Below are 26,680 nucleotides of genomic sequence, written 5' to 3'. Positions count from 1 at the left end.
ATATAAAGAATTATATTCCGTTTGAAAGAACTAATTTGAAGACCAACATATATTGTCAAGGATAAATTAACTATTAAGGAACTTGGAGGAAAGGGAGTAACAAAATTAACTTTATGAATCATGAATGCTTCTCCTGGTGCAAGCACAACATATTTGAGTGGTATATCCTAGAATTTGGAGAGGCAACAACCATAAAGGTGGAGTGGAAACTCCAACATGTGGAAAGGAATCTATAATGGGGTTCCTAGTTTGGGCCCTCTATTGCCATGGGCTACTTGTTGCATGTGAGGGACACCAACTTAAACTCGAATTCTGGACCTTGAAAATTCTCACATCAAAAAAAGGATGAATGTTACCTTACTTTGATCTTGTCTTCCAGATAACATTTGTGCCCACATTCTACCATTCCACCACCTTCTTTAATTGTTTTCCCTCTTTGATTTTGTTAATGCTGTGTGGGGACCAAGTATTAATGAATTATTTACTTTAAGTCTTCCTATCAACAGCTTATTACTTCAAATTTCTCTCTTGGAAGCTCAAGAGTATACAAGCTGGTTTGGTCGTGGAAGGGACCATAGAGGATTACAAGTTCTCTCTGGTTGGTTGTTTAAAGTTCCCTTCTAATTAGTGAACAAAGATGCCATCGTCATATGACTTAGGTGCATCAGCACGTTGGATCAAATAGTTGCCAAGCCCATTTGGCTGGATTTAAGTCAACATTAATGGGTCTTACTCCTCTTCTACAATTATTTGTGGTTTGGGGCAGAGTCTTATAGGATCATAATGGCAATTTTGTGTCAGCTTTCTCTTGTCATTAAGGTCATTGTACCATTTTGATTTATGCATATAGAACTTTAGGACATATGGCTTGGCCTGCATGTTGTTTAGAATCGGGGCTACAAGAAGAGACATATCTAGAATCATATTCTGAAAGTGTTATTCGATTGTTGAAGCATGGATGTCCAAGTGCTGATCAGTCATCTTTTGCTTTTGTTCAACATATCAATATAGGCCTAGGCATTAAATTTTTTTTTTATAATCATAAAATTAATATTAGCAGGAGCACAAATTGTGCTCAAGTGGTTACAAACAGAATAGTACAATTAACTTAAAAATAGAGTAGACTCTATTCAAAGTCATAACTGATAGCCTAAGCATTATTAATCCTGATTTTAAAGAGTTTTTTTCTATCCTCGCTTCTTCGTCACTTTTACTTTCTAGAGTTTGAAAATTAAATTTATTTAGAAGCATTTTTTAGAACTTGAAGAATGGGCCAAGGCATTGATATAGTGTGGTTGAGATTACCAACCATTGAACCCATTAATTGTAATTGTAATTTATAAAGAAGTAAAACACGAACCAAACAATGTATGCTTTGATTAGGATTTAGAAAACTTAGGAGCAAAGCCTTCTTTCTTTGAAAAAGTTCGCAAATACTTTTTTAGTATTGATTAAAATTTGTTTTATATATATATATATATATATATATATATATATATATATTTCACTCTTAAATTAATAAGTATATTCATATGTTTATAATTTTTAATAAATAAATGAAAGTATTAAAATTAAAGGTTTTATTAACCCAACCTTAAAGGTTAAGTGAGTTTAAACATTCACAAATAAAAAAAAATTATGAAAAAATACATAATTATTATAATAATTATTATATTAAAATTATAAAAATATAATAATTTTTTTAATAAAATTTTATTATTATTAGCTGTTTATTCTAATATTAAAAGTTGAAATTAACAAAATCCCAAGATGAAATAGAATTTATAACGCTCTGCTTTGTATTGTGAATGGGAAATGAATCTTCAAAACAGTGCTTCCTTTAATTATTGTTTAACTATTCTTATAGCACCGTATTAATTAGGTTCTAAAATCTAAGTAGGGGTATGTACGTGGATGAATTAATAAAAATTGAGACCACTATTCAGTAATGATTAATTCATTATTTCCAATAGAATCTTGGAGTATGGTTTGCGTGTCAACAATTAGCATATGTGATAGTGCTATGAAGTGGGTTGCTTACATATAATGGCATCAAAGCGCTGTGAAGTGAGTTGCTTACATATTAACAGATGCTAATGAATCAATCTTGAAATGGTTTAGCACTTAGCTTGCACACTACATAGTACACACACTTGTCCAGGAATTAATGCAAAGTTATCCATAAATAGGCCATAGTCGATAAAAAGTAGATATTATTCTTCATATCTGTTGCGTTATACGGTCCTATCTACATATGTCCGCTTTTGCCTTTTCACGTGTTAAAAACTATTCAAGATGCCGTCATCTGATGTGAATGCTTCAGAAGCACAATAAATTAGTTAACTAATCTTTTGTCCAAAAATTATTTATCTAATTATAATGGCTGAACTACGAATTATAGAATAAGTAAGAATTTAACGAGTTAAATTTATCCAACCAAAGAGGGAAGGAGAGTGATCAGTTGTTCAAAATGTGCAATTCAACTTTGAAAACATTATTTTCTTTTTGTTCATTAATGCTTGTTACTCAGAAAAATCTTTGATATACAACTTTAATATCATTTTTTCACAATTTAGCCCTTGGTTCGAAACGTAAAATAAACAGTCAAATTGTTAGAGTTGTTGTGTCTCTGGTTGTTTGGGACGCACTTCCTTCCAAGTTTTTTTTTAATTTTTATTCAACATGAATAAATTAAAATCTTAACATTTTCCTCAAATTAATTCAATTCACAAGCTTTTAATACACATAATGTTATCAATTTTACATTTTATATATTAAATGAATGAATACATTTTCACTTATATGAGTAAAGAATGAATATTTTACTAACATAAATATCATAATTGTTAAGAGTATAAAACAAATTAATAATTAATACACTTAAAAATAAAATTTTATTTCCTATGATTAAATTTAAAAATTATTAATAATTAATATATATAAATAGGATTGTAGTAGGATTAATTATTACTTCTAATCTTAAAAATATAAGACCCTTCTAACTATTTTGCAAGATTTTAAAAAAATATTAACTTCATTAATAATATTAAATTTATGAAAAATTAGATTTTTTTTTTCGAAAGTATCCTTCAAATTACTTAGACTTTTTGTGTCACTCATTTTTTACTTAATTAATTACGTTGTCCCCACTAAAAATATTTTTTCAAGAAAATAATTAATGCAAGGAATACCTTGCAAGGAGTCTCAAACAAAACCATACTAAATTTTTCAAAAGAGTCTTATATTCAGGATTAGAGGTAAGAGTATAATAGATGAATGATATAATAAAAAAAAATTACGTGATATTTTTTTTATAAAATTTAAAATTTCAAACATTTTCTTAATTATTCACAAATCCTTAAACATAAAATAAAAATAAAAGGAAGGGACTAATATATGATTTCGGTTTTTGAAATTTTGTAGTCAGTTAAGACTAAAGTATATATCTTTATTGTTAAAATGGGACAAATTAATTTTTTATTGAATTTTCCTATCTAAAATTATCATTTTTATGCATTTTCACAAATTGAATCATTTAAATTAGTCTGTACACTTTTCAGAAGTATTTAAACTCATTTTAAATACTATCATGTCAAAATACTAATTTCAAAATCCTTATTCATGCATTTTTATTCCGAGTGTACAAAGATGGTTAGCTTAAAAAATTAATCCAAAGTGATATTGCTTCTAAAGTAAATAAATAAAAGGATATCTATACTTGAATTTTAGTATATTATGACATCTTTTCAATTGAATAAGAAATAAATTATAATTTATTTATTTTATGGAGTCTTATCCCATTTTCTTTTACATTCTATGAAAGGAGAAAAATTGGTTAATTTCGTTAAATTTGAAGAGAGAAAAATTGAATCAATTAAAAAAAAAAAAAAAAGAGTCGATAACCCTCGGTTTCTGTTCAATAGATCATGTGTGTTATATTGTTAAAACCTGGATAGAATTTGGATTTATTGATTTAGATAATCATCCTTTTTAACTAAAGCGATGTCATAGCATACTACATTTAAAAGTAAATAAATTAAAATCATATAAAATATTGAATTAGCTGATTAAAATAAGTATTTTGTATATATACGTTAGAAAGAAAGGGTCAATTGATTAGAACTACAAAATTCGAGTTCAAATCACGAAAATAATACTCGAACTAATTAAATATAATTGTATTTTCTTCATTTGGTTTGATTTTTAAACTTAATCGAGTTGATTCAAATCAAACCAACGCACAGCCAGCACATATCATATCATAGCAGCGTGTGAGGATGATTGGTAAACAAAATTTTCAGTTATTCTTACTTTGAATTCTGACTAACCCATGAATACATTTTAATTAAAAGCTGGTCGTCTTTGAATAAATAGATGAACCACGAACGTAAACATGGCGGTACCAGATAAGTACTAGGTTAATTTTTAATTAAAATAAAATAAAAGAGGGTACAAGCGAAGCTCTGAATGGAGAAAGCAAACCCACATACAACCAAATTGGAGCAAACCAAGTTACCCAATTGGTAAAACCTCCCACTAATTAAAGCAGCGATAAAGTCCTTAATTATTCTCAAGTTGTAACACACCACCGAAATAAGAGAAAGTAAAAATAAAAGTCATAACACTTACAACACACACATTAATAATCTATAATAAAACTATTCTAAGATATTCTAGCCTAGCAAACCTTTTATTCTCGAACTATGTCACCATCCACTAGAGAACAACAACGATTATAGTTATATGTTTCACATCTTCATAGATAGTATAACTCCTCGAGTGGCATATTTACATATATAAAATACCTTTAAGTCATCAAAGTTGGTTTCTCATTTGCCCCGTTAGTGTTGCCTGCGGCTTGTTTTACTGTCCTTTCCTTCCAATTCCATGGGTAGTATCTATTTGCTTGGCGATTCCTTCCTGGTAAAGGAATTGGGAAGGAACTAGAAGGCATATTTGGTTGAGGTTTTTGAGTTTCACCACCAACAAAACCCAAGCCCTTGGATTCTTCCATTCTCTTTTGAAGTTCAGCCATGGCGTAAATATGGTGCACTATATATGTATATTATATGAGTAGTTTCTCTGCCTCGTTCTCACTCAGATTGATGCCATTTAGCTAGCATATCAAAACCTCCTTTTATACATGCTTTGAAGAATAATATTTCTATGAATAATGCAAACTTAAGAGGGAAGCCTCGACTTTGCAAATATTCTCTCAAAATAAAGTCATATTCTTTCATCAACCTTGATATTTTGACAATTCCAAATTAATACTCACTTTATTCTTTTGTTTTATTACTTCTTTTTCTCGAACCAATCATATATTTATTATTCTATTTTTCTTTTTCTTATCTATCTCTTTCTCTTGAGATATTTACAGTTCATGGTGTGAAAGAAATCTTTATTTGGTTCTGATTATAAAATCATTTCTCAGTTTGTTAAAATCCGTTTTGGATTCATGATGGATATTGTGACAACTCATGGGGTATGGTTAGCTTGTAATGAATGGTGAAATAAAACGATTTGGACAATTGAACACGTCAGGAGTTTCTCGGACTCGAATCAAAGACTATAAGCAAAGATAGAATAAAACACTCTCTAATCTAGGAGGATTTCTTTTATGATCGGAAACATGATAGTCTCAATTAATCAGACAAGTAAATAATTTTAATACATGTTAAATGTTATCGGTGAAAACTACTATAATCTTTGACTATACAAAAGTTTCTCCTAGTCTAAAGAAAAACTTTTTTCTTTTAAGGGAAATTTTGATATTATTTTATACTCATTATTAAATTCAAAATTAATTACTTGAGAAAAAAAAGTTGTGTTTTAGTAATTATAGAAAAAAGTATATTAAAAAAATTTATGTGAAAAAAATAGAACTTATAAATACTTAAGGAAGAGAAATATAGAATGCGTGGTATTTGGTGTAATGGAGTAATTAACCTATCATGATTATTAATTTGTACAGCGTATTATTAAATAATTTTACTTTCGTTTCCTTTTTTACTTCTATATCTTTTTTTGTCATATTTGTCATCACTCTTTTCTTTATTTTTTTTCTTCGTTATTTATTTATCTCTTTTCACAACCATCTTATACTTGATAAATCCACTTATGTTATTTTACGTTAGAATACAATGTTTTGCTTCATTTTACTTGTTAAAACAGTTTAATTTTAAGTTGTTTAAAAGTTATTATGTTTGATGTTAGTTTGGTTTAAAGTAATTTTTGTGTTAATTTTTTTTACTTCTTCTAGAAGTTTATATAGCATAATTTAAATCATATGATTGAAGGAAGGCAGAGTTTCAAGAAAAACTCACAAACAAGATTTCATATGAACCGTAGAATGATCTCGTATAAAATTTAAGCAAGGCCTCACTTTCTAATAATAATAGAGAACTCTGAATAAGACTTCATGCAGAATTGAAGCAAGACTTCATTCACTAATAATAAATAGTTAATTTCTAAAAAAAATTCTAGAGTAAGATCACGCTAGAACATGAAGTGAGGCCAAATTGACTTATACAAAAATAATAAAAATAGTTAAGGGTGTTTAGTTGGAGATTTTGGTTACTTTTTTAAGCAAAAATGCAATTATTTTTCTCTGGAATGCTTTTAAATATCTATACGTTGTCGGAGTAAGACTTGAGGATCAATAGAGTTTCATATTGAGATTATCTATATTTTTATTATTTTTTTAATCAATTACTAGATTTCTTAGGTTAAGAAATGATGATTTCTCATTCAAGCTGTAATCACTTCTTCTACATTTAATTTAATGAATTGTAGAAGTTCTACAATTGAAAAATTGGAGAATTTACTTAAATATATATAAAGTTAATGCCTTAATTGTGTGATTACTTAAGATAGAGATCAATAATTAAATGATTAGTGAATTTTTTAATCTTAATACGTGTTTCTTATTTCTACACCTAAGGCATTACGGATTACAATTATATTTTAATATCTAAGAGACAGTGTATTTAAATTAAATTTATATTTTATTAATATTTAAAGTTTGTAAAATTTTAGGGAGTAATAACTTATTGTTTTACATAGCAATTAACAAATTATTTTCTTTCAAGAAAAGCAATTAAAAACTTTAACAAGTAACTAAAGGCATTGATTCGGGCCAATCAAGTCCATTTGGTCGGTGCGTTAATTGAAGGTAAAGTAAGTAAACTTGTTGACCAAAACGGATTCAGATACCATTGTTGAAGGATCAAATTTCTTTTTAACGGGTACGTAACACGGCATATATACGGCGGAAGAAGTTTTTATTATTATTATTTAAAGAAAGATGAATAAATTTTAAATATTAAATTTTATTATTAATGATTAAGAAAATAAAATATATAAATATTTTAAAATTTTAAAAAAGATATATATCTTTTTAAGTGATTATATAACACAGTGAATATAATTATATTAAATATTTAAAAATTATTGTTCATAATAATTTTACTTGACTCAAACAAAATTATATCATTGAAATAAGTAATTATATATATATATATATATATATATATATATATATACCTCTTATTCTTGTATAAAAAAACTTATCAATACATTTTCTATACAGAACATATGTTAAAAATTATTAAATATATAATTCAATATTTTAAATTATTATAAACAATATGTATTGAATATTTTTATAATTTTAAGATAATAAATATGTTTATTTTTTATAATTTTTTAATAATATAATTTTTATTAATTTAAATTAATAAAAGTTATAATTAATTTTAATTAATCTTAACATACATAACTAATTTTTAATGTAATATTGATTGACATTTAAAAAAGTAAATATAAATGTAAATATAACATATTTGAAAATAAAAAGAATACTTATCCAATTATTTACTTAGCTTGGTTTATCAGGAGGTTGATCCAATTAAAAATTGAATAAGATTTTATTTAATAAAATTAATTAAAAGCTTCCAATTTGTAAAACGTAACTGATAAATTAATTGAAATTTTATAATTTATAAGTGGTTAATTAATTAGAACTTTTTGTAAAAAAAACTAGTTATATAATCAACTAAAATATGTGAAATAATTAAAAATGATATGTAATATTATATTAAATATTATTGTTATTGTTTATTTATTATAAACTATTTAGTTAACTAATTAGATATTTATTATCAATCAAATAATTAAATATTTATTTGTTATTAATTAAAAAACGAGGAAGAGAATCATTGTGTAAACTCATACAATTTTACTAATTTATTTAAAAAAGATGGATAAAAATGTGGCTGCTGGGATTCGAGCCCAGGTCTCCACGGCCACAACGTGGAATTCTTACCACTAAACTACAGCCACTTTCAATGGTGTTCGCAATTTTATTTAACCCTTACATATTCTAAAGGTTTTATTTTCTGTACTAGGTAATTTTAATTTCTTTCATTTTTTTTAAATATTTGTTGTTTTTAATTATTTATTCTAAATTTTTCATTTAATTTTTAATAAAAGTATAATATATTATTATTTTACACAAATTTATAAATAAAAATTTAAATTGCTTTATAATATTTTATAAAATTTCACACCAATTTATACAAATCAAGAGTACGTCACATATTTATATTTTTTAAATTATTGGATGAGTTTTTAAAATAAAATATTTAATTTAAATAATTAAGTATGATTATCAAAATTAGAGAAACTAAACTCTTGTTTCCATTTAAATATAAAAAACTAAAAGAATAATTAAGCTTAATCTAAATATATTTGTTTTGAACAATTTATGCATTATATTTTAGGTTTAAATGTCTTGAAAATCTTAGATTTACGTGTATAAAAGAATTTGAAGTTTAAATATATTTTTTTTGTAATGTTTATTATAATATATATTTAACTTAGTCTTATTTCTAAAAAAATTTCTTTAAGTAACCATTCCTGTATTTTTTAATCTTTCAGAAACAGATACAATTTGATGAATGTAAATTAGAGTCGAAATCAGTGAAAAATGAGTTGCAATACTGAAACATAAGGATACAAAATATAGAAAATAACTGAAACATGGAAAAGAATATAGATGTACATAAAATACTGAAACATATTGAAGGCAAAAGATTATACGAAACCAAGACTTTAACAATTGAAATTTATAGAAAACAATATTTTATTTAAACCTATATTTTAAATTCTTAATTCTATTAATTCAACATGACAACTTTTACAAAGCCTAAATTGTATAGATTACAAAAAAATAAATATCATGATAAAATCATATAAAAATTATAAACAACATATCTATTCAACTCCAATGAATTAGACAGTTGAGGATGCTCTAGAGCAAAATTTACAGTAATCTAAATCAACAAAATAAACCAGAAATCTTATACTTCATTATTAATATATCAAAACACCCCACAAACGGCTTTTATACTTTGTAGTAAACACACGTGAACACCATTAACTAAACAGGGCTGTAACTTAAACTGAGTTCCAAGACAAGTGTGTTGGAATTCACGATGGAAGAACTATAAAGGTAAATTCAATGCGTAAACTATAACAAACAAGGTTGAAATAAACTTAGATTCATAAACATTTAAACTGAATCTAACCATTCCATAAGTTTGCCAAGAAAACTAGTAATGATAACACTGCACATGGGATGATATAGTGACATTGACAAGGGACAATATGAAACAAAAATCTTGTAGTTGTCCTCAAAGGAATTTCCAAACAGAGACAGAGCTAATTGGTGTTCCTTTCCATCCAATAAGAAGGCAACGCCCATTCATATTGAGTGTGCAAAACCTTGCACAGGGAAATCTTTTAGCAACCAAATCTGCTTGGTATAAAGATAAAGAGCTCAACTCTGTCTCCACCATTCCATAGCGTGAGAAAAAGGCCCTCCACACATCAACCTTCACATTTCTGGTCTTTCTTTCTTCTCCTTCTTCGGCCACAATATTCCTGATTCCATGATTGAAGTACATTGACTCCATAATCATTCGGTTTTTCTCATCCCCTTTCATACAAGTCTCAAGACAATCAAAAAATGCACTAAAGAAGAAAAGGGCCTCAATGAAACGGTTCACAAAAGATGTAGAATTGTGGTTTGCTTCAATTTCAATTACCACCATCACATTAGGATTTATGGTTCTAATCACCCTCATGAGGGTTTCAAGCTGCTTTGAATGTTGAATATTGATTCTAAGTGCACACTGAGAGTAAACTGCAATTGTTTCCTCAGGATCTATGTCAAACTGCTCTTCTTTAAGATGCAACATGTCTGGTACCATAACTACATTGAAATAGAAGGGTATGTTCAAGCATTGTGCAAAATCCTTCAATCTCTTACCAGTGTCCTCAACTATATGTTTTGAAGTGGTTCCACTTTCAACAGCTGTTATCTTTAGAAGCTCAATTGGACATTCATGTCTTGACTCAAGGGCTTTCATTAGGATTGTCCATTGGCCACCCTTTCTGATTTCAAGATCAATAACATGAATCTTTTTTGCATCAGCTACATTGTCTATTATAGCTTGGATTGAAGTGAACACTGCAATTTGACAAAAAGGAAGATCTTCATAAAATGCAACAATAGTTGGGTTTAGTTCCTTAGCTGCCTTTTCAGGATCAAATAACTCAAGTTTTTGTAAATCTTTCGATGAAACTCTTCCTGTTTCTCTATCTATTCTCTGGCGAAGTGCTTCAGCAAAATAATGAACCACACGCTTAACAGGGTTCCCAGTCTTGGAAGCCAATGATTCACAATGACTCAGCAATTTGCTAGCACGCTCAAATTGTTGATACCCAACTTTCTCAGCAGAAGCCAAGAGGGACTCAGCAAGTGCCACATCCTCTTTCTCTTCATCAGAGAGACCAGAGAAAGAAAAACCAAAAGGGTGAGTGTCCAAGAATTTAAAACCTTCTTGTGACTCTGAAGATGAAGATTGAATGAACCTTGTTCCAGCTACCTTCATAACGTCTTCAGTTGAGAGCTTTTTCTCATTTGTGACTGCAACCAAACCATCAACTGGCTGAAGGGTTTTCTTCCCTTCATTACATAACCTCCTGAAGCCCTTTCCATAGTTCTTCAAAATCTCTAGTGAAGCTAAAGAAGTAGTTGAGTGTGGCTTTTCCTTTTTTGGGTGACAAAGTGAAGCCATGGGTTGATATTGTTTATGAAATTGGAGTGGTGAAGATACCATGTCAAAGTGTAGGTTATCAAATTGAGAATAATCATGATATGATGGTTGAAGATGATAATTTTGTTCATTAGTGGATAGAAGGTACCCTTCTTCTGATGGACCATCTGGGAAGAACCCAAAATTAGAACAAAGTGAGTCAATTCCCCTTGATTCTCCCCAATGTTCTGCTCCTGAAAATTTAACCATTTTCACTTCATTTAGTCCCTCAGTAGCCCAGAATATATCGTTGGATGAACTCGAATTGTCTTCAATAGCATTGAAACTGAACTCACTGAAATGATACGAGTCTTCCATCTTAAATTGAAACAAACTTTAAACTTTGTTTTTGGTTTGATCAGTTTCAAATATGTTTCTTCAATCAAGTAATTAATTCTCTTTAGAACAAAGGCAACAAGATTATTAGTACCCCTCACACTTTGATTTTTTTTTACTATGATTATTTTAATGTAAATTTGACTAGTTCTCATACTAGATCCATCTAGTACAGTTAACATTGATGTTGTCATCAACTCATTCATGATGTGCCGATGTGATCAAGGAGGCCTGCATACAGAAAGCCAGCGAAATTTATTATAATTCAATAAATTGCATGATTTTATTTTTACTTTTACATTTCTTTTGGTGGTTGAGACAAAAATGCATGCTCTTATTTTGCTGAAATTCCTAAGAAATTCGGTCCAGGAGACAGGAGACAGGAGACAGAAGCCAGCAAAGTTTAAACAAAGATGGAGTATGTAGACAGAGAAGACAAACTAAAAAACATGTTATAAATGGATTTAATTTTTATTTACTTTCAGCCAAAAAATTCAAATATTTCACTAAGTAAATATAATAAATAAGGATTATTGTACAAGAAAAATGCAAATGAAAAACGACAAAAGGAAGTAAAATATAGTCCAGGATCAAGTATTCAACAAAGAAGCAGCTCTCAAAGTTGTGTTCTGACAACAGAAATGCTGCTTTTTATTCAATCATGGCAACTCCGTGTCCGTGTGATGTTAAATTAATATATAAATAAATCAATAAATTTGATTATTTCAAGGATCAGTTCGGAGCTAAAAGTCGAAAAACTGTCTCTTCATACTCTTATCTAGCTTCTAAGAAGTGATCATAGAAAAATGAATTAAGAATAAGAAAGATTTGCAAACAACTTATGGATAAGCTCCGTTCTCTAAAATTATTCGAGAAAACGTATAATCTGCCTGATAGGTATCCTTGAAGGCAACCATCGATGAAAGATAGTTTCTGAACATTATATGCCAATTACATGAGAAGAATTAGTCAAATCTTCATCTCGGACAAAGTTAAATAAGAAACAAACATCATTTAGGGATGTTAGAATTAGTTTTGTTTTGTTTGAGTAAAAGTAAGATAGAACATATGTATTGTAATTTTGATGAGGAAAAAAATGAAAATGATTTGATGATTAAAATTATAATAAGAAAAATTATATATTTTTCACAAACATGCATGTATGTTTAGTATGTCTCTTTCTCTGTTTTAAATCACTGAAACTTAAAATTCATTATCTTCTAATCTTACCTCAAGCAAAGTTGTTTGCATTGCTCGCATTAAAAGGGAATTCCATGATCTTCTATTCTTTTATCTTGGGTCATCAACAAGGCCTCAATTTTAGGGAGACTAAATGGTTCAAAGAAAGACATGACAAAGGTAACAATCGAGTCATGTTCATAAGGGGAAACTAGCTAAATAGCTCTATATCATACTTGTATCAACTCAATACACCTCTAGTTGAAGAGTCAAGTTGCATTGATAGACAGCAAATAATCACGAATTCCCCCAATCTTTTTGAGGTTTCTATGTTGCATTTTCAACTGTGTAAACTTGTATGTAATCCGTTTAAACGTAAATAATAAAAAGCTTAAAAACAATCTAATAGCTTTTAATTATGATGAAAAGGGTTCTACGATAAGCAAATTTATCAAATTTATAATTCACTAAGTAATATTTACACTTACAAAATGTTTCTTAAGTAATATTATCAAAACACACCCTTGCTTTCTTTTCTTTCTATTCAATAAATATTATATAAAAATAAAAGCAATTTAATAAAGAAACAAAGAGACTGAATAATTGAAATGAGAAGATCGATCATGTGATTGAAAAAAATATTAATAATACCACGAGGTAGGGCCTGATGTAAAAATGTCCGGAATCAAGATACTTAGATAAATTTAATAAGAAAAATAGTAGTTATACACATATAAGGTATGGCATATACATCTAATATAGCTAATATAAAAAGGTAAAATAAAATAATAAAAAAATATAATAAAATATTATACTACTTTTTTTGTACAAGATATTTAGGGAAATGATCACACATTTAGGAAAAGTACCTTAAAAAACACTATTAAATTGCTTAAATTTACCTTATTCTAAGAAAACATGCAGAATGGGTGTGTTTCAAAACTATAAAGTAACAAATGCGATGTTTTATCTTATTATACTTAACTAATTTCTTAAGGTTAAATATTATGTTACTTTTAAATCTTCACGAGGTAATAAAATTAATTTTATTTAAAAATGAGTTTCAAGTGATATCTTTTATATTGAGATTTTTTAAAAAACTATAAACTTTTTTTTATATAAAACAATCTTATTTGAATTAGGTAGATTAATTATAGATAACAATTTTTTTTATTGTTTCAGTATTTAATATATTTGCTTTAACGACACTAGAACTTAAAAGGAGGGTCTGACGTCCACAATGATTCTATTTATCTTAAACACAATTACTTTGTGAATAATTCATAGTTTAGACAAATAATAATAATTTTTTTAAATAAGAATTATTATATTAGAATATAAAAAATTAACAAAATTATTGTTTAAAAGTAAATTTATAATAAAATTTTTGCTATAAAATTTTTAATTCCACTTAAAAATTATAATTTAAATTATTTTTAGATCTTAAAATTAAGTTAAAATACTTTTAATATATGTGCAAATATACACTGCTGCTTTATAAAAAGGCCGGATTATAATATTCTCTCTTCTTCCTTTACTCAAATATGAGTGTGAAGATAGAATATAGAATTTTGGTTGTGAATATTTTCATTCAGAAAACTCATTTTTTTTAAAAATATCTATTTTCTAAAATCATTAAGAAAGAAGCTCTGAATTATTTACCCCGATTATTTATTTACATGGAACAGTGGGAGACAGATAATTACCATCCTTGGCGAACCTCATAAAAAGTCAAATGTGCGGGAGAATCTCAGCCACCAACCTTGAACGCCATTGTCGCTGTCATTTAGTGCCAGCCTCAGACATTGCGGTATTTGTCATCATCAACCTCTCATCTCCATTCACATTCGCACAAAAATCAAATCAAATCAAATAAACTCACACCTACAGAGAGTGAAAACTGAAAAGCAAAGAGGTCTCATTCCCAAGAAAAATGGCAAGCACTAGAAGATTGGGCGTGGCAGTGGATTTCTCACCATGCAGCATCACAGCACTTCAATGGACGGTAGATAACTTTGTGAAAGAAGGAGATCACCTCATTCTTATTATCATTCGCCCCTCAGGCTACGAGCACGGCGAGATACAACTCTGGGAAAGTACAGGCACTCGTTAGTATTCCTCATTAATCCCTCCCTTAATTAGATTCACCATTGCATATATTTTCCAATTCACGTCCCCACAATTATGTGAATACAACAAATATTCTATTAAATTTGTGGGGTGATTCGATATATAATATATTTGAGATTTTTGGCAATTTATTTATATATATGATATGAAACATCGCTTGGCCGTGTCCGATTGTTGTTAAAGCCCAAATTTTCTTTGTTTGGTCATTAATTAATTAATGTATTGATATAAATGCAGCTCTCATACCCCTAGCCGAGTTCTCTGACCCTACGCTCATGAAGAAATATGATCTGAAACCTGATCCCGAAGTAATTGATATTGTCTCAACCGCTGCAAAGCAAAAAAATGTATGGATGATTTATTCTGCAGATTTAAATTTAATTTATAGTGTCAAGTTTAAGTTTCAAGTACTTATGATCTATATTTTATGGGTCTTCGTTTAGTAAAAATTATATATTTTTTCTTTTAACATGATCATATCACATTAGGATCCAAATTCTTACTTTGTTTAGGGAGTTGTAGATCATACGATAATTTTTACCAGCGCAGCATAGATTAAAAAATATTGTTCATGCTATATACTTCATCGGAGTAATTTTTGGGGTTTTTGGGTGGCAGATTATGGTGCTAATGAAGATCTATTGGGGAGATGCTCGTGAGAAGATATGCGAAGCAGTTGATCACATTCCTGTGGATTGCCTTACCATGGGGAACAGAGGCCTTGGCACCATTAGAAGGTAGCTAGAACTCAACCAAGTCCCCATTGGTCATTTCTGATTCTTGAGTTATTGAAAATTCAATGAATTTCATTTTTTTCCCCTTCTTTTTACAGGGCCATAATGGGTAGCGTAAGCAACTACGTGGTGAATAACGCCAGTTGTCCCGTTACTGTGGTGAAGAGAGCAGACCATTAATTAATTTTCTAATTTGATGTAGAAATATATTAAACGTATAAGTTTGTGTGTAATATATATCATCAACGAATTCACTCATTTGCCTACTTCGAAATTGTTCACATTCTTACGCTGATGAATGATGATTAGGGAATAAAATCTATTTAGAATCTCTTGTATCCACTCTAATCTTATAGATAAATTACATTTATCCTTCTCTTAAATTTAATAAAATCTTTTTTGATGTTTCTGTTTTTTCTTAATATCATTTTATTTTTTTATCGTTTCATATAATAATGTAATACCATGTATAATTGTTATTATTATTTTTTGTTATACAGTTAAATAAATTGATGGATATCAAAATAATGAAAAGAATAACTGAATATACTTCCTTGAATTGCCGCGGGTTAAAATATACAAATCAATCATGGTAGCAAGCTAATAAAATGCTGCACGATTATAGAGGCACGAAGCAAAACCATTCTCAATCAATCATCTTATTCTTTGAGCTTGGAGCATTAATTTATGTTGTGCGTTAAGGTGGCTTCGGCTAGGTTATCATTTCTTTCATGTAACCTATATACATCATTCTTAAATTTGAATAACCAATTTACAATTGTAAGGCACAAACATGATTTTCGATATGGTATGCAAGCCTTTAATTTACGGGTAAGTGGTGAAGAATTTGAAGATAAACACTTCTGTACAAGGTTGTGTAATCTGATGGGTGTTACCGGGGGTTGAATCACTGAAAAAAGCGAAGCAATGAACATGATATTTTCTTTTCTAGTTGTTTTTACCCGTATTCGCAGGTGTTGATTTTTGGTGCAAAAAGAAGGTCAAACAAGTTTTTGAAGATATCTATATAATATAATAATCTAAGAAACAATTTGCAACAACTGACTTGTAACCTATGATTAGCATACTTGCTTACTGCACATTGTTTTTGGAGTTGAGTTTCGGAGAAAAAGAGAGAAGAAAATTTTCTTTTAACAAATTATTTTAAATTTTATAATTTTTTAAAATATAAAATAAAATAATAGATTAGTTTAAAGTTAATGGATTAGTTTTGTTTACTTTTACAAATATTATAAATTTTCTTAATTTAAAAATTAATGTGTGTTTGTTTTTCTTCAAAATTCAATTTAATTGATGGAACTGTATATGAGATAGGAATAGAACATAAGAGATTTTCATACCTCAAACATATGTCAAATGAAAAAAAAATTATAAGATAAAGGGTCATATAGTCACGTTCTGATGCGTGTACAAATTTTATAATTTACAAAAATAATAATATGTATCATGATATGATATAAGTGGTTAAAATCATATTATCTAAGACTACCTGAAACTTTCTTCAAACAAAGTGATGATAATAAAGTAACAATAATTATTAAAGCACAAAACGAGTTACTCAACCTATTTAGACTAACTTATAACAGGTAGTAGGCTGAGCTAAAAAAAACCCTCATGTAATTCTAGCTTGCAAAAAAGTGTTTAAAATGGATAAATTTTTATTTTATTTTTTATTTTTTATTTTTAAATTTTTTACGAGTTTAACATGTATTAGGCTTGATTAGCTAAGTTAAGAAAATTTTAAATTTAATTCAAACTCAAAAATTAAAATATAAACTTTGAATTTTATTATGTGAGTTTGGACCGGACCATTTTGTATGCTTTAAATGATCAGAGATTATTTTCATATTATTTGTAAAATTAAATTAAGTAAATAAATAAATATTAATAATATGATATAAAATAAAATAAAATAAAATAAACTAATAGAAATTAGTCTGAGTGACAAGTAATTCGATATTATTTAAATAAAATTTTGAGTTTGACCGTTTATATATGTAAAAAAAAAAAATTAATGATAAACTCATCTACTATACAAATACACAATCTGAGTTGAATTCAATTAAACTAAATATAAAATTAAAAAAATAGAATGAAATAAGAAATAAAATAAAATAATATATATTTTATACTTAAAAGTCAGTACTAATACCAGTACATTCCCTTAAAAGAAACTGAAAAAAAATGAAAAATATAAATACTTTTTATCTATTTCATTAAATTTTATATTATGTTAAATAATGAAGCACGATCCCATTTTATTCCATTTCACTCCATTGTTCTGTTACGGATTAAGTTATAGAAGGTACTTTTTATTTATTTACGAAACTTTAATCAAACTGGTAAGTTTCTTCATCAACAGAGCTTTTGAGAAGACACTACCAATGGTCTATTATGAGGAGGGGAAATAGATGGTAGTTTCAAAATCAGGTAAATTATAGCCATCCCCGAACTCCGAGAAACAATGCTAAAACAGCAGAATAAACAATGGTTACCATTCCTCAATGTCATCCTATTTTGAAGGACAATTCAGCTACCTTCAGTTTCCCTCACAGATTAAATCTCCCTCCACAATCCCACATCACCAACCTCCAAAAAACACAAACAATGAAACCCAACAACAAAATCCAAATCCCCTTCATCACCCACTCGCTCTTCTCCATAATCCTTGTTTGTTTTGCACTAGGAAAATGCACGGCCCACGATACCAAAAACGCATTGTTACCAAACGAAGCCTTTCCCCCACAATTCTCAGACTCAGAGCTTCCATTCCCCTTCCCTCCTTCAGAAACACCCAATAGCAACCCAACATCAGAGGAAGGCTTCGCTCATTCACCTTCCTCCTTCTCTTCTGCTTTCTCAGACATCCTCAAAGGAACAGTACTACGTGGCAACTCCCTCGTAATGCCCGAACAAGTCAACTCCGAAGAATCCCAAACCAAAACCAAAATGATCAAATACCAAGCGGTGAAACAGATATGTTCCCACACGGACTACCCTGACGTGTGTCTTTCCACCATCACACCCTTTTTGAACGACCATTTCGACGTCATGAACGTTCTAGAAGCTTCCATAAAGGCTTGCGGTCACCAGATAAGGTTCACCATAAGCAAGGTGAAGAAGTACTTTGGTAGCTCACCCGAGCTGGATTCTTTGCTCACTGATTGCAGGAATCAGTACTCTGACGCCATGGAAAACCTTCAGAGAGCCATGGATGCCATTCCGTCACGTGATCTTGGCACCGTTACCGTCATGCTTAGCGCTGTTATGGCAGATGTTTCCACGTGCGAGAGTGGGTTTGAGGATCTCAAATCCACCTCACCAGTTGCTAATTCCGAAGGTTTAGTCACCATTACCGCTAGTAATTGCCTTGCTATTGCTTCTTTGATTCCTTATTAGAGGGTGTTTGTAAAACGTTGTATGGCCTAGTTTCGTCATTAATATTTTATGTGTACAGAAAATTTTAGTTGGGTGAGGACATGAACTATGTGCGTATATTTGTGCAATGTATGTATCAATTGTTTTCTTTTCCTTTTCATAAACCTTGTTAATTTCTGAGTACTCTTTTCATCTAAGCATGGTAGCAAGTTAACCAGCGATTTGATTTCCTGTTTGTTAATTATAATGTGTAAAAATGTAATAGAATAGAACAAACCAAAATATAACAAGATATTATCATAGAAATTAAAACCATAAATTTTTTAGATATAAAAACTAATTTATAAATAAATATCAATTATAAAAAATAAAATGTGTATTTTATTAACCTTTATCTAAATTAGGTCTTCCTCAACTTTCCTTATAAGGAAAGAGTTATTTCAGCGTGAGCACTAGGCAAGGGATTTGTATCTCGCATTTACGGATGAATCTAATTTCGTATTTTGATTTGAAAAAAATGTTCATAATCAAATAAATTTGTTGGAGTTTCGTCAATTTTTTTGTTCACTAGACAGGAAGGGTTTGTCATGAATTAATCTTGTAAAGTTTCTGTTGGAACTTTTATATGACTTCTGTGATAAACATGCTAGCTGGACCTTGAACATGTTGGAGCAATTTGAATTCACAAAATCATGCTATCACCGTGTGAACTATCAATTTCTTTCTAGGGTTAAATTATGTTTGGGATCAAAATTACTGTGCCATCGCAGAATTCGTTGACTAGTTCAGCTATTTGTATATTTGGTTCAAAGATTGAGATATTTTAATAAAATTGAAGGAAAAGACTTGTATTTAATTTGCAAGAACAAGCAAAATGAAATAAAACAATTTACTCATTGTTCCCCATACAAATAAAACCATTAACCTTAATTGTTCAAATTAAGAGTAATTGAAGTAATGCAACCATATGTACGTATTTAGTTTCTAAATCTGTATATGGTTGAAAGAGAAACACTCATATATATATATATATATATATATATATATATATATATATATATACATACATATATATATATATATATTTTATCTTATGTATTTTTTTCATCTTAAATAAGTCAAGTTTACCAAAAAAAAAAAAAAGAAAAGAAAAGATTTTTAGTTCTTTTATTTTTTTCTTTTCTCCCCTTTAAGTTTTTTAACTAAGCAAAATAATTTTGACAATACGAGTTTTACTTCTTCTTTTTTTTGTGTGAAAATCCCTCTTGTCATTTCCTCTTTGGAGTGTTGCTATCGTTTTATTGAACTTATGTTTTCAAATCTTTGCATTCCATTTTAATATACTTTCTTCGAAACGCCACAAGGCATCATTTCTCATCTTAAATCATTGCTTCAAAATTATCAATTGAATGAACGGGAACGATGATAAAAAAAAAAAAAAAAAAGAATACGTTGAGTTATGTGAAAAGATGTACGTAGAGAAAAGGCACATGGAGGACTTGGGATAAGAGCTTTACAAGCTTTTAACTTGACTTTGCTGGGAAAGTGGAGTTGGAGGTTAATTGTAGAGAAATCAAGTTTATGGTGTAGAGTTTTGACATTAATATACGGAGAAAGAAATTCTAAGATGAATGTAAGAAGCGAGAAAGAGGCTAGATGGTGGGTAGATTTAAGATCCATACAGAATATTGTAAATATTTCATCAAATTGATTCTCTAATAAATGTACTAAAAATGTTGGGGTAATTGATAGAATATACCGTGTTGTGGAACATAAAGACTCAAGTATTGTTGAAATGGTAAAATGGAGAGATGAAAGTTTTGTTTGAAAATGGAGTTGCATAAAAACTTTTTTCAATAGGAGATAGATTTACTAATCTCATTGTTGGGTGAGCTTTCTCTTATAAAATTAAAGAGAAAATTACAAGTACAACACGCAGACAAATGGTGTTAAAAGGCTAATGCAGAGGGATATTTCACTGTGAATTAGCATTCAATATTATAATAAATTATAACTTTTGTCATCAATCTTTCTCATGATTATCTTTGGTCAAAATATGTGCCAATTAAGGTTTAAGGTATTGTGTGGAAGACATGGTTGAAAAGAAACTTAACAAAGAGAAAGATGTTGCACCAGTATGAAGAAACATGTATCTAGTACTAAGTATCTGTGGAAGTACATCACATATTTTGTTTGAATGTGACTTACATTAAATTTGGTCTACATGTCTTGAATGGTTTGAATTAATAGGTGTTCCTGGCATAAATTTTTTTTTGTCCAACTCACACAATTTTTATACCTTTTGAATTATAATGCAAAGCATCACATGCACTAGTGCGTGTTCTCAACGATTTGTTTAGCTAAAAATGCTTTTTTTTATTAAGATTAACGTAGTTGATAATAATCTCTATTTGAGAGTTTTTAAACGGAAAAAGAAAGTTTCATAAATTCTCTAAAATTTTTATAAATTTAATTTTAAGTTCTTCCAAGATTTTAATTAATTCTTTTTTCTCTTTTATTTTCTTTCATTTTCCTCTCCTTTCTTACCTTCTAAACTCTTTTCTTCATTTTCTTTCCAAAATTAGATTACGATTAATAATTCTATATTCTCTTATCCGTTTACTTCCTGACGGCAACTAACTCAATAAATTGCCTGTACGTGAAGTAACTGATTCAAAATAGTAAAGTAACGATCCTAAGAAATATTGTCTTTTGCTGTTGGATTAACACACTGCTACTGCTACTTGTGGACACAACGCAGTGAATGCATTTAATATAATAATTGTGTATTTGGTGAGGCTTTTGTGTACAACTGGTTACTTTTTTAAACATTATAACTTCTATGTATTTGTGCTAGAGTACCCCTTTCCTCTATTTAATATATAGTTTTAAACTTATTATAAAGAAGTAAAAATACAAAAATCAAGACAGTTGACATATCGCATTTAGAAAGGAGAGTAATTCATATCACATGATAAAGGAATAAGAGGCTACGCTCACCAATTTATCGCAAGTGCACATTCATATTACCATAATTACAAAGAGTATAATAAAAGGACAACAAAATTAAAAATAAACCTCTTTCAGTTTAAAGAGCTTTTACTCAATTCACTGCATAAGGCTGAGAAGTTCAATATCTTATGCCAACATGAGCATCGAAACGTTTTATGATCCATCTAAGAAAACTGCACTATGTTCGGTAGATTTAATGAACTTCTTGAGCAAAAGGACCACAATTGCAATAGCAAGTCCAATAGCTGCCAATGTGAACAACCGATCATCAGGTTTTTGGACCCTCGTCTCTGGCTTTGGAATTTGCTGATTCCTTGAAACACTTGATTGAGTCTCCCTTGGAACTTCAACTCCTGCAGGATTAGCATTTGCAAGGACTTCCTGTTCTTCAACAATTCCATCACCAGCATGATCTGGAATCCCTTCTTCTGCAGGTAAAGCCTCGGAATTGGGTGAATCAACCTGGTCCTCTCCATCCCCATTTCTGGGGTGTTCTTCAGGCGTCTGTGTTGTGCTAAGTTGAGGAACAGGGGGCGCCTTGCTTAGCATGTACTCATGTATCTGGGATAACCAAGTACATCAGCATCATATATTACAGAAAACACAAATTGAGGATAAAACAATAAGCAACATTTTACCTCATCAATCAGCTTTTGCCGTTCAGGAGTCCCAAATCTTGGTGGTGCTTCACGAGATTTAATGGCCAAGGAACGCCTCTCTTCTTTCTTGTAGTCTAACGATCCCAACGCACCATTTGGATTGGTTGGCATGAATGCAATCAGCGCAACTAAAGCAGTCCTCACTGCCAAAAGAAATTTAGTCATTAAAATAGAATCTTTCGCCATCAAAGGTGGATATAAGGCTCATCCATACACGATGAAAATAACAGAGATACATTCCCAGTCTAGTACTACGAAATTACAAATACATTAAAATGTTTGCTTTAGTTATCAGTTAGTTATTTCCCCTTTTGTTCTAGTAGTTTCTCAAAGCTATTATTATAAACCTCTGTTGTACTTCTCTATGATAATGCAATACAGAGGTTTATGTAATAGCTAATAGAAGGTACTAGAACAATAGGGGAAGTAACTAACTGATAATGTACAGTAACCGATACTTACTGGTAACTAACACTAAAAATGCTACTACTTAGTTTGATCAGTATTTTCTGGTCCAGTAATCCCTATATATTACTATGGGAAAAGTATGGGATATTACAACCCAACCTGGCAATCTAAGACACGAGAATCAATACAATTTCAACTTCTATATAGAGGAAGCTATGTATGTCTCTAAGTATAGTGCAATCCAACTTAGAAAACAATAATAATGGGAAATTATAAAGGACACAATCAAATATCTCAGGCAGTTTTATAATTGCAAACAACAATTAAACAATTATAATCTTGTATGCATTTGTATATCCAACACGGGGAATGCATGACATTTATTTATTGTCCACGCAATGAGAAAATTGATCCGTGCGCAACTAAAAATATAACTTGCATCAAGACCGGAAGGGAATGTTATTTACCACTCCATGATGGTTGCCAATGCTCAGGGTGGTGATTTGATATGCTCAAGCAAATCTTGGTTTGGGTCTCAAAACGACCATTAGGCTGACAGCATAACAGTGAAATTTATAAGCAAGTAAGGTTCAGCTTTCTCCAGAGTTCAAACATAAAAAATATGTCGTGAATCAGAATCACACAAAAAGATATGCAGATTAACATAAGAATCTGAAATCTGATCAGTCAGGAGGGAGCAACATCTTACTGTCAACAACATAAATGAAGGCGGTTTGAATGGATACTCTGCAGGCAACTGGATTCGTCCATGATAAATACCACCCTCAAATTCAGTATCACGAGGACCTCTAATAGCAAATTGCCACTCAAATATATTTTCCTGAAAACAATCATGATAACAAAATTTCTCAGGATAGATAGACAGCAAAAACAAAACGATACTCCACAAACAAATTCCCAGTTTCAAATCAATAACAAGTTACAAATTATCATACAGATAAAGAAGAAGTAAAATAAAGGACAGATCAAGCGAGAACACAATAGGCTTGTACACTTATCAAGTTGGGTAAACCAATCATGTATAGTTAATTAACTAATAATAATAATAATAATTACACACACCAAAGATAATATTTTACAACATGCATTTGATTCAGAATAGTGTATGAATTGAAAGGCCGGGCTATGACAAATCCAAACATCACTTAAATATGTTTTGCCACTTCTCAATAACTGGGATTCATCCACCAGATTCAATTCACGAATAACCAACAAATTATTCCCAATCCCGTAAGGAAATCCCCTTGTATTTGAAATTCTTCGAAATTACTATAAATTGCTTCATCCAAACACATGATAGAGGAATCCCCCAAAACATCCACCCACCAATTGGCAACCCCGCAACATCCACAAGCTCAAACAACCATTTCCAGCGACAAATCTCGTTGAACCACAAATACAACATAACGATCTTATTCATTGCTCGAAAAACAAAGCACAAAAATAACAAATCATAAGATCTAACAAAATGAAAAAGGAAACCTCGAGAGGAAGGCTCATGAAATCATCGGAAGGGTTAGATTGCATCTCCTTGACCTCCTGAAGGATGCGCTTGACGGCAGGGTTCTTGAGGTTGTACTTGTCGGCCATTGCTACTTCGATGGAACAGAAACCGCCGTCTCTGTCGGTGCGCAACCAGAAATATCAATAAAACGCGGTCGTTATGACTGATTTTGCAATGGAATAATAGAAGAGACGGGAATCGCGAGCTTTGGCTCTCGGGTTGACACGCCCTGCCACCGTCTTATCTTACGTGTCTCTCTTTCATTCGACCTTCCTTCTTGCATCTCTGCCTCTCTCTTCTGTTTTATATAGCAAATATTATTTAATGTTTTATTTTTTTTTTTACTTATTTTATGTTTCTTGTCATAAAGACATACCAAACATATTCACCGAAAATTAAACAAAATAAAAGTTATTTCACTTTATTTTACATATAAGACACTTTCCTTTTTTTGAAATTTACTCTTATATGTTCATTTTGAAAGTATATAAATTAAGAAGTATAATTAATATTTTATTTATATTAAAATTAATCTAATTATTTAATATAACTCTTATCATCATTTGTCTTTTATCTACGATGAATGTGAAAAAATTAAATAAAAGTAAAGCATAACTTAAAGATGTTATTAACGTTATTTTAGATTGAAAAACAGATAAATATGAATAATTTTTTTATAAAAAAATTATAAGAAAAATTCTAACCGCACATTTTTTAATATACTCTTAATTATTAATTAAAATTTATTAAATTGTAAAATATATATATAAATCTCATTTTTAATTTAATATTTTCCACTCTTAAGTTAATTATTTTTTTTCATACTTTTATATTTTTAATAAATATTCATTAATAATTAAAAATATATTTAAAAATATGATGCTAGCCTCATCTGTTAATAAAGTGTAGCTTAAAAAGTTAACAACACCGCTTTATTATCCAGCAACAATAATATTGTGGTGATACAGTTGGGGTTTGATGATCACAACTAATACAGTGACATTGCACTATTTCATCACATGATATGATTCTGATTTAAAACACTGCTATTAAGTTTTAAGCAATTAATGACACAAGCAAAAGAATCAAGCCTGCTCGTCAACGGTCAACTCCTCAATAACATTGCCATGATTTAAGGGGTTAAATCCTTCAACTTCAGAGCATTTGCTAGCCAGCACTGGTGGGTAAAGCCCATGATTCACCGAACGCTTTCGTGCAACAATAACTGAATTAACGACCTCATCAGTTGGGTGAAAAACCGACAGAACATCAAAACCTTTGAGATCAGAAACATCAACCACAGGATAGAGGAAAGCTCGTGCTCCATGTGCACTCCTCAGCAACAGAATTGCTCCATGACCCATGTGTTTAGCCAAGTGATTGATCACTTTTGCTTTCTCCTTTTTGTCCATGCCCACTAGTGCTGCTAAAAAGACAACGTTGTACTCCTTAAGACCACTTGTCACATTCACAATATCACTAGTGTGGAAGAACAATCTTTTTGACAAGTCGGGATCTGATGAGACCAAGTCATAGGCTTTGGCATTTGCTAATGGATCCATGTCGTAGTTGTGAAAGCATGTGTGCTTAAGGTAATGGGTCGCCAACATGATCGTGGTAAGAGGAAGAGGACCAGAGCCAACAAAGGCGAGTTGGGTGGGGACTTGGGTGCAGTGTTTGGTGAGCATGGTGAATTCCAAGTGGGTGAGTTTGAGGTAGTTGGAGTAGTAAGGGAAGAGTTTCATGTGGTTTAGGGGGTTCTCATGTGATCCTATGAGAGTTGAGTAATGGGTTTCAAGAAGTCCCTCGGCTTTCCCACAAAGTCTAATGAGTTTAGCCGTAGTTTCTCTAACTTCTTGGCTCAGTTGAGTAACATCTAATTCACAAGGGGAAGTGCAAAGCGTTACAAGTTTGGTAAAGAGGTCATTGACACGTTTGGAGGGGTTTAGTTTTTCTAATTTGGAGATTTTTTCGTAGATTTCACATACCTTTACTATTATGAGTTCGTGCTGGGTATCCATTCTTGTATGATTAGTTAATTTGCACTAGGGTAGACACACAAGGATTTGCTCCTCACTGGTGGATTCCAGTTTTTTGAGAACACCCTTCAATGACAATTTATAGTGCAATGCAGGA

The 26,680-nt window shown here is 30.1% G+C and overlaps 5 protein-coding genes and 1 non-coding gene across 6 annotated transcripts; 2 read left to right on the top strand and 4 right to left on the bottom strand.

Moving 5' to 3' along the window:
* Positions 1-8,271: 8,271 nt before the first annotated feature.
* Positions 8,272-8,343, bottom strand: TRNAH-GUG. Its single transcript has one exon. It is a non-coding gene; the product is annotated as a tRNA-His (tRNA).
* A 1,352-nt stretch (positions 8,344-9,695) lies between these two features.
* Positions 9,696-11,480, bottom strand: LOC113853299 (DELLA protein RGL1-like). Its single transcript, XM_027483865.1, has one exon. It carries the CDS (start codon positions 11,478-11,480, stop codon positions 9,696-9,698), a length of 1,785 nt encoding a protein of 594 aa, XP_027339666.1.
* A 3,030-nt stretch (positions 11,481-14,510) lies between these two features.
* On the top strand, positions 14,511-15,868 carry LOC113852860 (universal stress protein PHOS34). The gene is made up of 4 exons (XM_027483247.1): positions 14,511-14,785; positions 15,045-15,154; positions 15,426-15,544; positions 15,640-15,868. Exons 1-4 carry the CDS (start codon positions 14,611-14,613, stop codon positions 15,719-15,721), a joined length of 486 nt encoding a protein of 161 aa, XP_027339048.1. The 5' UTR covers positions 14,511-14,610; the 3' UTR covers positions 15,722-15,868.
* A 2,181-nt stretch (positions 15,869-18,049) lies between these two features.
* Positions 18,050-18,961, top strand: LOC113852243. The gene has a single exon (XM_027482481.1). The coding sequence runs from the start codon at positions 18,050-18,052 to the stop codon at positions 18,959-18,961; it is 912 nt and encodes a 303-aa protein (XP_027338282.1).
* Positions 18,962-21,887: 2,926 nt separating this feature from the next.
* On the bottom strand, positions 21,888-24,823 carry LOC113845841 (ubiquitin-conjugating enzyme E2 32-like). Its single transcript, XM_027473487.1, has 5 exons — positions 24,523-24,823; positions 23,729-23,860; positions 23,487-23,571; positions 22,591-22,754; positions 21,888-22,513 (listed from the first exon to the last, which is right to left on the bottom strand). The coding sequence occupies exons 1-5, from the start codon at positions 24,628-24,630 to the stop codon at positions 22,106-22,108; spliced, it is 897 nt and encodes a 298-aa protein (XP_027329288.1). The 5' UTR covers positions 24,631-24,823; the 3' UTR covers positions 21,888-22,105.
* An 806-nt stretch (positions 24,824-25,629) lies between these two features.
* Positions 25,630-26,565, bottom strand: LOC113853087 (nicotianamine synthase-like). The gene has a single exon (XM_027483539.1). The coding sequence runs from the start codon at positions 26,563-26,565 to the stop codon at positions 25,630-25,632; it is 936 nt and encodes a 311-aa protein (XP_027339340.1).
* Between the last annotated feature and the right edge of the window lie 115 nt (positions 26,566-26,680).

This window comes from Abrus precatorius, unplaced genomic scaffold, assembly GCF_003935025.1.
Source record: "Abrus precatorius isolate BTA unplaced genomic scaffold, Abrus_2018 Scaffold10, whole genome shotgun sequence".
NCBI classification, from domain to species: Eukaryota; Viridiplantae; Streptophyta; class Magnoliopsida; order Fabales; family Fabaceae; genus Abrus; species Abrus precatorius.
This window is presented reverse-complemented; position numbering and strand designations above follow the sequence as displayed.